The sequence below is a fragment of the Clinocottus analis genome, unplaced genomic scaffold (assembly GCF_023055335.1).
Source record: "Clinocottus analis isolate CAN_PGR_092001 unplaced genomic scaffold, fCliAna1.0.p SCAF_9, whole genome shotgun sequence".
Lineage (NCBI taxonomy): Eukaryota > Metazoa > Chordata > Actinopteri > Perciformes > Cottidae > Clinocottus > Clinocottus analis.
Genome location: NW_027176251.1, coordinates 6,433,121 through 6,444,624, shown reverse-complemented (window position 1 = coordinate 6,444,624; position 11,504 = coordinate 6,433,121). Strand labels below are relative to the sequence as shown.

The 11,504-nt window shown below is 40.3% G+C and overlaps 2 protein-coding genes and 1 long non-coding RNA gene across 3 annotated transcripts; 2 read left to right on the top strand and 1 right to left on the bottom strand.

Annotated features, from left to right (window-relative positions):
• Positions 1-62: 62 nt before the first annotated feature.
• Positions 63-6,928, top strand: tmc4 (transmembrane channel-like 4). The gene is made up of 16 exons (XM_068568968.1): positions 63-281; positions 406-592; positions 1,436-1,584; positions 1,720-1,869; positions 2,119-2,204; positions 2,539-2,684; positions 2,908-3,058; positions 3,175-3,333; positions 3,426-3,583; positions 4,360-4,486; positions 5,089-5,186; positions 5,291-5,474; positions 5,604-5,734; positions 5,962-6,117; positions 6,277-6,355; positions 6,514-6,928. The coding sequence occupies exons 1-16, from the start codon at positions 227-229 to the stop codon at positions 6,577-6,579; spliced, it is 2,082 nt and encodes a 693-aa protein (XP_068425069.1). The 5' UTR covers positions 63-226; the 3' UTR covers positions 6,580-6,928.
• On the bottom strand, positions 3,780-7,584 carry LOC137780765 (uncharacterized). Its single transcript, XR_011077169.1, has 3 exons — positions 7,365-7,584; positions 5,280-5,461; positions 3,780-4,422 (listed from the first exon to the last, which is right to left on the bottom strand). It is a non-coding gene; the product is annotated as an uncharacterized lncRNA (long non-coding RNA).
• On the top strand, positions 7,015-11,198 carry leng1 (leukocyte receptor cluster (LRC) member 1). Its single transcript, XM_068568969.1, has 4 exons — positions 7,015-7,585; positions 8,305-8,496; positions 9,225-9,529; positions 9,760-11,198. The coding sequence occupies exons 1-4, from the start codon at positions 7,454-7,456 to the stop codon at positions 9,977-9,979; spliced, it is 849 nt and encodes a 282-aa protein (XP_068425070.1). The 5' UTR covers positions 7,015-7,453; the 3' UTR covers positions 9,980-11,198.
• Positions 11,199-11,504: the final 306 nt, after the last annotated feature.

Sequence of the window (11,504 nt, the reverse complement as noted above, 5' to 3'; positions counted from 1 at the left end):
TAAGGGGTTAAATCATACAAGGAAGTGCCTGTGTGGTCATTTACAAAGGGTGTAAAGTCCGTGAGAGAAATCACCTGGGAAGGTAAGGTGTTCCTGGATAAGCAGCATTTCCTCATGACGAGCTGCTTCAGCATTTGTTTTGTTCTGGACGTGTTGCTGGTGAAGGATTAGATGTAGTTACAGAGGAAAGTCTTGAAAACTCGTCGTGTTCAGCTGCATTAGAGAAATGGCCGGTGAACCACAGAGGCCAGGCTCACTACACATGTATGACTACATTGAAGGTGTGTCTTTTCTTACCTCTTCATCTATTTGTTCATTTTAAACACATAGACCGACTATTCTAGTGTCTGACTGAACTGTGTTGACTCATTACTTTGATCGTTTTCTTGGCTCAACCACTCACAGAGAATGGTTACCCGAGTGACCAACAGTCACCGAGGTCACGACGGGCTTCATCTCGAGAGTCCAATCAAAACTATCCTCAGTACGACTGGAGCTCGACCCCAGCGGAGGAGAATGAAGAGGGCAGCGGTGGACCGCCTCGGGACCTCAGGGCCATCCCTCTGCCCATGGCCCTGAAAAGAGCTGTGAGGTATGAGACCTATCCGGAAAGTTTGGCGGTGTTCTTTTCAAAGGTTTTGGTTAAAGAGTCGCTCCAATCATGGTTTATAACATAAAACACGATACTTTTAAATATAATTTAAAGTGGCTATAATCCTTCTTTTTTAAAACAAATAATAACATACCAACCAATTAAATGAAAACAGTGTTTTAATGTAAAATGGGTCACTTGTAGATATTATTAAGAAGTCGGCTGAGACCCAATACAGAGCTAGACTATTGAAATTATTCATTAATGATAATGTTTAATTGCAACAGCTGGATGTGTAAAAAGCATCTGATTGCAACCATGTTGTCCCCAAGTGGCCAAGTCAAATCCTATGATCAGTTCTTAGTGCACAGTATAGTGTGCTAGACTACAGGCTTTAGGTTTTCACATTTAAGTTGTATATCGGACCACAATTAACTGCCAAAACTAGCTGTGGTGTCACAAAATATTGCTCACACTTACACGTTTAAACTCAGATTCTAGGTGAGACAGACTTACCTCCTTCAAGCTCGTATGACCTTCTCACATACATTATTTTGCATATAAGGTTCAAGTGAAGTAACACTAAGCAACACATCTTTTTTACTGGAGGTAAACTTTAATACTTTAAATGGTACACATCTTCAAACAGGGACTACTAATGTGAGAGAACTTAATCCATTAGAAATGTACCATTGAAACACTATCACTAGTTTACCTATAATGTAATATAGTTCAGGAAATATCTTAAAGTATCTGTAGAGTACAGAACAATAATATAAAGTGTTACCAATCATTACATCACACAGTATGTACTTCAGAGTCATTTAAGTGTAACCATTACAGGCAGGTGCAGCAGATGCAGGTGCCTGTGGTTTCCAGCAGGCAGTCCTGGAGACGGAAACAGACCAAATCTCTGAAGAAACTAAAAGAAAAGGCCAGAGGATCTTTCAACTTTTTCATACTGTGGAGAAAGTCGTTGCAAAAGATTGGAGGTAAACCTTTCATGGTTTAATTCAGGACTACATATTGCTGTATGCTAATGCATAATAGTGTTAAGAAAAGTGTTTATTGCATTCACAAAATGTTTGCTTTGTTAATTAAATCCCCCGCCTTCCCTCCCTCCGCAGGGAACTTCGGAGGTGGCGTCCAGTCTTACTTCCTGTTCCTGCGATTCTTGGTGGTCCTCAATTTTGTTTCCTTTTTACTGATTGCTGGATTTGTCCTCATCCCCAGCATTGTCTTCAGATTTGTTGAGGCCAGCCCTGTTAACAGCACTGGTAATGTCTTGTTCAACCTGCAGTCTGTCAGCTCACAATATTTCACTTCTAGTTAACTTGAGGGTCAGACATGGCGCTTTGTTTTCATTTTTGTTCTCCATTTCTTCATTTTTTGTTAATTTCGTGCATTTCATGCAACAACTGACGCAACAGTTTCAAGGCAACGAGACATTACTGCAGTAGCAGTCGTGGTTTGTGTAAAATATAAAAGACCTTAAGCTTAAGCTTTCCCTTTGCTATGTTTTCCAGGTCCAGATGAATGCATGGTTTATGACCCGAATCCTCAAGGCTTGGTCTTGTTCTATAATTACTTCCTGGACTTACTTTCAGGAACGGTGAGAAACTGGAGCATCACACTGAGCTTCAAAGATAAGACATGGAGAATGTATACAGAGACAGATATTAGTGTCTTTCAATATTGGACATTGTGATTCTTTTGATGAGAAGATTGGTGGGACTATCATGCATGTTTCTATTAAGAATACAAATCATTGGTTCTGTCTAACAATTAGTTCCACACAAAACCCTTGCAAAACGTTAAAGTGTGATTTAAGCACTAAATAAACACGGGCTCCAACTTTATTCTGTCCTGATAAAAGTGAATTTAAAACACATCCCATGAGCATTTGGTACACTATGCTTGGTGACTGTCCTCTCCTCTTTGATCAGGGTTTCATGGAGTATTCATACCTGTTTTACGGCTACTACAACAACACAATGGTGGAGGACAGCAGCTTCTCCTACAACATCCCCCTGGCCTACCTCTTCACTGCCATCTTCTACTTTGTCTTTTGTCTCATTTGCATCATTGCACGGTCAGTCCCAGAACAAACAGGTTCAATATCAGGAGTTAAGCTGCAGCCTGTGTATATGTGTTTCTACGTGTGTGTGTGTGTGTAAAGTGTGTGTGTTCAGCCGTCTCAGTAAGTGTTCAGTGGGGTGGAATAAACAGCATGACATTTCAAAGCCTGCATCGACAGTTCAGTCACCTCGATCTGCATCTGTATCCTCGTCCCTGTCCGGCTCTTATACGTGCAGCATGGGGACTGCAGCTCGAGTTGCCGTGGCAACGGGAGGCAGCGCCGCCGTGGGCAACTACAGCAGGATATTGTTCACCGGCTGGGACTACGGTTGCCAGGGAAACAGAGCTACCAAACTGAAGCAGAAGAACATCCACTACCGGCTGCAGGTCAGAAGGGATCTGTCCCAAAAAGAGTTGTTCTCTCTGCAGCACAACACAGGTTTGCATAACCGTTCCCCGATGCTTTCAGATGACCCCTCGTCTCTTTTCTCCTCCTCTGTCAGGTGGATCTGGAGGAGGAGATCATAAAGAAAAGGGCAGCCGCTCTGACTTTGTGTCAAAAAATAGTTTTATACTCTCTACGTGTTTTCTTGGGTTTTGTTTCCGTCGGGCTCATCGCTGCCGCCTTCTACGGCATCTTCATCGCCACCAACTTCAGCCAGGTAACTTATGGAGAAGGTGTGTGATGATGTTCATTTGGCTTCGGGTCAGAAAGTCTTTCTGTGACCTTTTGTTTCCCGTCCCCGACACACAGGCAATGAGTGGTGAGGAAGGAATCGTGGGTTTGATTTTAGAGTATCTCCCTTCCATTGTCATCACCGTTGGAAACTTCGTGGTGCCGCTGCTGTGCGACCAGATCGCCCTGGTGGAGCGATACACCCCCAGCATCACTGTCATAGTGGCGCTGTTAAGGTGAAGCTGCTTCTGTGAGAGAGTTATTCTGTCAGAGCATTTGCATTTAGTCATATGTGTTTGTTACGAGTTAAGGGGTTAAAGGTTTAAACTAATATTTAAAAAAAAAAAAAACCTGCGACAAAAAGGAAACGTGTGTCATCTGAACTCAGTGATAGAGGAAATAGTCAAAACCTTTAATGAAGCAAGAGCACCATTTCTCCAATGCAAGTACCAGGCCATCATTAAAAAATGTATTTCAGATGTATTATCAACAAAATGCAGTTAAAGTATCAAAAGTAACATGTCAATGATGCCGTTGGTGGAGGTAAAGCTAGTTTCAACTACTTACAGTTTAATCCGGAGACATAAAGGGGCGGGGCTCCTCCAGAGGGTAACAGTATTAATTTGAGAGGTCATGAGATGTCATGGAAGAACAAATAAAATGAAAACAATTATTTCAATGAAAGCATTTGAAAGATTTAGGTTTTGAGGCAAAATCCGTCTTTGAACTGTAACAACAGGCCACATGTTTTCTAATCTACTTTAGACATTTATCTAATAAAATATAAAGTCATGTGTACAACATACAATATTCCATTCTGAAATGCAGTGCAGGGATGTAGAGGTGTGCTCCATGTTCTCTAAAAACTGCTTTACAACCTGGCATTGTACTGGATAACATAACCTCAAAGTCAATAGTCGCTCTTGTGTTCAACCTCTAAACCAAAAACAAATGACTGGTTCAGTACCACAGGTGGTTTGATAATGTTTTGTCTTGTGCGTTCCACGTGTAGGGCCGTGGTCCTTCGTCTCATGGGTCTGGGGGTTCTTCTCTTAACCCTGTGGCGTCAGATCACCTGTGAGGGCAACACAAACAATGGAGAGTGTAAACTGTGCCAATACAACTATAACGTCTACCCGGTATTTATACTTCTTGAGTACATGTGAAATATTGTAAAATATGCTTCCTCTTTACAAACAGTCTCCACGCTGCTCGACAGCAGTTTAAGAACAAACTAGAGAGGGATTAAGATAAATGCAAAACAATTCTGCAGTTATGAGGGCAGAATATTTGTTTTTCTAATCTAACTTCTCTGCTATGGCTATGTTTACACAAGCAAAGACGTCTGCTTGCAGTGTGCATCATTGCACAGATAGAGAATGCTCCACGTCAGCTGAAAGAATGAGAAACAAACAGATTGATGGGAGTTTTGTTTCGCTAAACGTCTGTGAGTCACCAGAATAAAAAGAGAATATGACATGACTCTGCTTGAAGTATGTTTTGAATCTGTTACAACTGACAAAGAGAAAGCTGCCAACTGTGTCCTCAATAATGCAGTATAAGCTTATATGTACAATGGTATATAATGAGGTGGTATAATAAGTATAATAAGGAAATAGTTTGCCTACATTAGGCAACTCAGTCCTTTTTTAAGAATGTGGGTGAAAAGGCAAAGAAAATTAATTTAACATTTAAATATTGCGAAACAGATACATTCTTTCATGTGTGTGTCATTGTGTAGTGCTGGGAAACTCGTGTGGGACAGGAGATGTACAAGCTCACACTGTTTGACTTCCTCATCAACATCGCCGTGCTCATCCTGGTGGAGTTTCCACGCAGGTACAAACCACTGTGTGATTTTGTCTATATCTATATTTTGCAAATAAATACAGTATATAACAATGTTGGTAATTGTACTGTGCGTTTGCATACGTGTGTGTCAGGATGGTGGTGGACAACTGGTCCAGTAAGCTGGCTCAGTGGGTTGGTCGACAGGAGTTTGTAGTTCCCGCCAACGTGCTTGGACTGGTTTACGGTCAGACTGTGGTTTGGACAGGAGCTCTTTTTTGCCCTCTGCTGCCGCTCATCAACACCATCAAGTTTGTCCTCCTCTTCTACTTCAAGAAGGTGAAGATGTTACTTTAACAAAGCCAACATGTCACACAATGCCAGTTTGTTAGTCGAGAAAGGAGAAAGTTATTCACCAACACTCTGCTTTGATTTGGTTCCCGACCCTATTGACCCTTTTCTCCTTAGATCACACTCTTCTATAATTGTCGGCCAGCACTGAAGACGTTTCGCTCCACCACCTCCACCTTCTTTTGCCTGGTGGTACTCCTGATCGGCTGGGGCCTGGCCACAGCTGTCATGGTTTACAGTATTGCTAAGTGAGTGCTGATTGCTTGCATCATAACAGAAGCGCTTTTTTTTAGTTTAGTGCTTGCAGTGATGACCAATTATTTTTAAATAGTAGTGAAAGTGGACATTGAGGTTTTTACCCTACAGATCACACAATTAATATTTGTCAGACGACTGACAGGTTTAGGTTTGGATAGTAAAGTTTTCAATGTTATATTAGATTGTTGAAGACTAGTGTGTCCCTCTTTCCACCCAGGATCCATCCATCTATGGGTTGTGGCCCTTTCCGTTTCTTCCCCAACATGTGGTCGATAGTTCCAAAATCTTTTTACAGCCTCTCTAAAGTTACACAGGACTTTCTCTTCTTCATCGGTTCCCAGTCATTCTCCATCCCCCTGTCTGTATTATTTTGGTAAGTGAAACTGCGCTTTCTGTACGATTTTTATTCTGGCATATAAGGTACTGCACTTAAAGCCAAATAGATAAGGCAGCCTATATTTTACCTGCATATTATGTGGTATTTAACTGTCTATTTTATGATGCATAACCCCGGCTCCTTTCTATTTGGCAGTGTGATGATGTGCTATTTTGTAGCCTTGGCCTCTGTTTATGGGAAAAGTGTTGCCCTGCTAAGAGCTCAGCTGAAACTGGTAAGTTATTGGCATTCACCCGAATAGTGTATTGTAATAGCAAAGGCTCAGACAACACATATTATTGAATATTGACCATATGTTAGTAGACCTATATCATTTCCTAAGATTTAAAGGCATTTAGTTTACCAATACAATAATTGGTGTTTGGTTTACAGGAGGGCCGTGATAAGCAGTTCTTGGTGAAGCAGATTGAGAAACTGAGTCGACATCAGATCCTATAACACAGTGCAGGAGCACATGAGTGATGGAACAAGGACCATCTTTTGGTTGTACAACCTTTTAAACACAATATAATATGATGGGGCGCCTAAAAGGACTGTATGCATATTCTAGTCAGTGTCATATAATGCTGGATGGGGTTTAGACAATAAGCATGCAACAAGATTATAAAAAAAGCTGTGGTTCTTGACAGATCAGCAGCTTTCTAGGAACATGTACACATATTAATTATTAATCTATCTAACTAAGGGGTAAATGATTAAATTACACAAAGCCAATTATACATTTGTCAAATGGTCTCTTTGTTATAAATGCAGTTTTCCCACTTACTGAATTTTTTTCTTTACATAATAAAATGAGGACTTATAGCCCCCTCTCGAGTCAGCGTTGTGGTGGTGCAATAAAGTCTCATGTTTACTTCCGGTTTGCGACTACTACTTCCTGTGGGCTGCTGCTGCCGTCAACAAGAGCAGTTCTGCCCTCATCAAGTTAGTCATAGTATATTAGATATTAGTCATTTTTGTTCATGGCAATGTGTTGAAAAGATGAGTTTCTTGTGAGGGAGTGAATTAAATGTGTCTCCTCGCAGCTGCGTCATTAACGTGTCGCGCTAAATTGGGTAGAAGCAAACCTGGGATGATGTTAGCTTAATCGTAAAAATTGAAGTCAACAGCTGCACCAAAACGGTGGCATCGCTCTTTTTTTCTCACTTCACATTCGTCTAATTTTCCTGCCTCCGCCTTCTTTCCCCCACTTCGTCTTTCTTCACGCGTGACGGTTTCATTACCACAGTCTGTGTTTGTTCGTGTTGGTTCACACGGAAGTCGGAGCTAGCCTGACTGCTCACGTGCAGCATCATCAGCGCCCAAGACAACAATGAACATCCTTCCGAAGAAGAGCTGGCATGTCCGCAACAAAGACAACGTCGCTCGCGTGCGGAAGGACGAGGCCCAGGCGGCCGAGGAGGAGCGCGAGGCCACGCGTCGCGTGGAGCGCGCGGAGCAAGAGGTGGGTGACCCCCAGCGGTGTGACGTTGATTTCCGGCACGATGATGAAGATGACGCTCCAGGGCCCCAATGAGGGTCATGAGTGGTTATCTTCTGTGCAGACCTAAAGTCTGGATCCAGATCCAACGCCACAAACACTTTAATGTCTTTATTATCAAACGCATGTTTACTCAAATTAATGGATCTAAAAGATATTTTGAGGTTGCAGGTTCTGTTATTAAATGTATGAATTTAAATATGTCAATAGAGCTCCAAGTAATTGTCAACAAAAAATAAAATCCGCCATCATCAAAAAAGTAAAACGAACACAGCTTGTTTTCCTTAATAAATGTATTACTAACATTTGTAAACATAGTTTTTTTGAGTTTTAAGAAGCATAGGCTAAGTGTTTTCAACAGTTCAACTGATAAAGTGATGGCAAATTATAGTTTTGGTTGTAGACCCGGACCGTTGGACCTAGTTGTGGACATTTAGAATAAATGTAGTTTTAAATTTGAAGAACACGTCATACATAATGTAATATTAGTGTCTGTTCTTATATCCTAACATTGGTCATATTTATACATCAATTCCTGATGGACTAAAGCTTCATCGCTGAAGCTTTAGTTACTGTAAATCAATGTTGTTGCCGGTGGAACAGCTATGATATGATACATTATGAAGAAGCCTTTATTTGCCTTTGTATATTTAGTTTGGAATAACGATTCTTCCTCCCCACAGGCTCGTACAGAGTATCTGAGAAGGAAATCCCGAGCTGCTCTCCCTTCAGCAGGAGAAAAGAGGGAAGAGGATGAAGACGAAGAACGGAGTGGAGGAAGTGGAGTTCTGGAGCATCTTAATCTTTTCCCCCTCGAGGATTCCTCAGAGAAGAAGGGGAATGCCGAGTATCTTAAAGAAAAGAAAGATGAAAAGGTGATGTCGCTTCTTCTTCTGTCACTCTCATGCAGTAATTATGTATTAATATTGCAACGTACATAAATAACCTTTAAAAATGTACATTCAATTCTGCCCTTGTCTGATGACAAGATCCACTTAGGTTTTCCAGAGCTTTCAGCCACAACTTGTTGCCTTCATCAACAGACAGAGTTGGCTCAGTTGTCATGGAGGCGGTTTCGTTGTTATCACTTGACCTACAGTGAGGGTGGATTTAGGGGTTACAGTCTTGTGATGACAATTGATCCAAAACCATAGATCTCACTGGTCAACTCCATCTGAGTCTACAAGCTGTGACTGAAGGCTCCAGGAACAAAAGCGGCCACTGTAATAATAATTCTTCTCCAAACTATTTCAAGGTAAAAAAATGAACCTTTTTGCTCAACTAACATTTAATTGTCGTCATTGTTTTCCTAATTTACATTCTAGTGTATCATACATCACAACATGAAACAGCCTGTTTTAATGTAGAACTACTTCTTCACAAGAAGAAGAAGAGGCACAGAGCTGTTATTTCAGGGCAAAGTGTAAAATACAAGGATGTGCTCCAGTTTTATAATCAAATCTCAGTGAAGAGATTAGCAAAAAGAAAGGTGAATAATTTTACTATTATTGCCATTCTCTGCATTTGGCATTTTTTGGCTCTGCCGTCACCACACAACACATTTCATTTGAATTACTGTTGTTTTTGCTCGTGCTTTTTCCAGGAGAAGGAGGAACGCGCTATCGGCTTGCTGGTGTCTCTCGGACCCCAACCAGGGTCTGAAGTCACTCCGTGGTACATGAAAACTGGCAAAGAAATAGAAGAGAAGAAAGAAAAAGAGGAGAGGAAAGAAAAAGAAAAGAAGGGAATAAGTGAAGAAGAGAAAGAGAAGAGAGATCGCAGATTGAAGGATAGTTTAGACCCATTGAAAGAAATGAAGAAAGCCCTGGCTGTAAAGGACAAAAAACACAATAACGGCAAGAAAAAGGAAAAAAAAGTCAGAGGGGAGAAGAGGAGCAGTGGAGAGAGGTAAGAAAGTCGCTTTCTCTTTTTAGATATAATATTGTTATAATAACTAACTGTAAATATTGACGTAGCTGATTGATTTCAGCCCAGGAACTCCAAATATTTCGACATATTTAAGGCTGTTTGGTTTAACGATTTTAAACGGATACTTCAACATTTTGGAAAATATAACACTGGTTACCTCTGTAATAAATACTAATGGGGTTAAAGAAAAAAAAACTTTTCTTTTTCAGCTCCATAGAAAGGTTGCGTGCTGAGCGCTTACAGAGGGAGGCTGAAGAAAGGAGGAGGACCAAGGCCCTGCTCGACCAGAGGAGCAGCAACGGCAAGGAGCCGGGGCAAGCCGCAAATGAGAGGGAGAGGCCATACAACAGTGCTTATTTCCCAGAACTTGCACGCAAGCGGCAAAGGCGGGATCGAGATAGCTGGAGAGATGAAATATTAAAATCATGAGGTGTCTTTGTTGGTCGAGTGTGATCCGTGCTGGATGATTAGTGGACAAATATTGAGTTTGTCCAAGTGAAGCGAATGTAAAAAATGTGCAGAGGAAAGATGGAAAGTATGGCAAAGTAGGTTTGAGCTACGTTGAGAACATACTTGTAAAGGGAAAGCTTGTAGCTCACTTCATTCGTCAGCGGGGCAGATGGTTGTCATCACAGAGAGCTTGAAGCTCTCTCAGCAAAGAAAAAGCGTAGTGAACAACTGGTAGAATTGTTTATACTTTATATACTATATAAATTCCAAAATCTTCCAAAAATTTGTGAAACCTGAATGAAGTAAATCAGTAGAGAGAGATACATGGAGCGTAGAGCTCAGTTAATTAGTTAGTTAATTGGCAGAAAATGTATATTTTCACTCATTTTTCAAGCTGAATTAACAACAATTCTCTAGTTCCATCTTTTCGTCATATACTACTTAAAGATTGATTTATTTAGGTTTTTGACTTTTGGTAGTAGGATAAAACAAACAAAAATATCAGGCTATAGGAAATCTTTTTTCAGAACACATTCTTCCAATTTTTGTAGGTTATAAATGTCCAAATTTAATTTAAATGCCATATGTCATTTTAATTTAAATGCCTTATAACCATACAGATTAAATTGTCACAGGTATGAATAAAACAACTGAATTGTAATTAGTCTTAGTATTTATTTATTAGTATTCAGCATGCTGGCTTACTGTCACGTCTACCTGGGGCAGAAGATGGCTCGACATCGTTATACATTTTATTAGGAACACCTGTGCAATTTTTTTGCTGCAATGTGAAATCAAAAGGTTTGCTGTTTTCAAATGCCTATTGCATCATATACCAACACCAATAAGCAACACAACAGATTTATATAAACTTGTTTTGTTTATGGCTGTAAATTATTTCATGAATACATGAGAAAACGTGCACAGCTGAAATAAATACTTTCATGACTGATATAATGTTCAGTTTTTTCAGGTGCTGATGAGATGTGTTGGGTCAGACTCAATTATTTATTGTATGTTGTCCTACAGTCTTCAAATTGACCATGAAGTTAAATCAATGCTTAAACTGAACATTTTTTGCAGCATTTATTGCACGGCTGTGGTTTTAAACTGCATTAGTTTTCAGTTGCTCATAAATTTGTAACTGGCTAAATTATCTGTGACCGCTTGATCTTTTTTTGTTGCTGGAATTGAGTTAAAAACCTTTTTTAAATGTGCGGTTATGACCATTCACATCACATCACATGAAATACATCCAATGATGCATCCAGGGAACTTTTTTGGTTTATAAAATGAAGAAGGCGTGCGCTCCTTGTAGGCGTGGTCAATTAACACGCATTTGATCATATTACATATTATTAACAGTAGTCGAATTACATCACAACCCCAAAAGTCCTCATGAATTCTCTAGTGATATTTTAAAAAGATTAAAAATTACAAATGAGATCAAAATAAACCCACATACACGCCATCGCCTCCCTGTGGGGATATTATCACACACTAT

Coding starts and splice junctions, on each gene's coding strand:
- leng1 (XM_068568969.1), top strand. CDS start 7,454: ATGAACATCCTTCCGAAGAAGAGCTGGCATGTCCGCAACAAAGACAAC. Junction 7,586..8,304: donor TGGAGCGCGCGGAGCAAGAG/GTGGGTGACCCC, acceptor TCCTCCCCACAG/GCTCGTACAGAGTATCTGAG. Junction 8,497..9,224: donor AAGAAAAGAAAGATGAAAAG/GTGATGTCGCTT, acceptor TGCTTTTTCCAG/GAGAAGGAGGAACGCGCTAT.
- tmc4 (XM_068568968.1), top strand. CDS start 227: ATGGCCGGTGAACCACAGAGGCCAGGCTCACTACACATGTATGACTAC. Junction 1,870..2,118: donor CAGCCCTGTTAACAGCACTG/GTAATGTCTTGT, acceptor TATGTTTTCCAG/GTCCAGATGAATGCATGGTT. Junction 6,118..6,276: donor CCCCTGTCTGTATTATTTTG/GTAAGTGAAACT, acceptor TCTATTTGGCAG/TGTGATGATGTGCTATTTTG.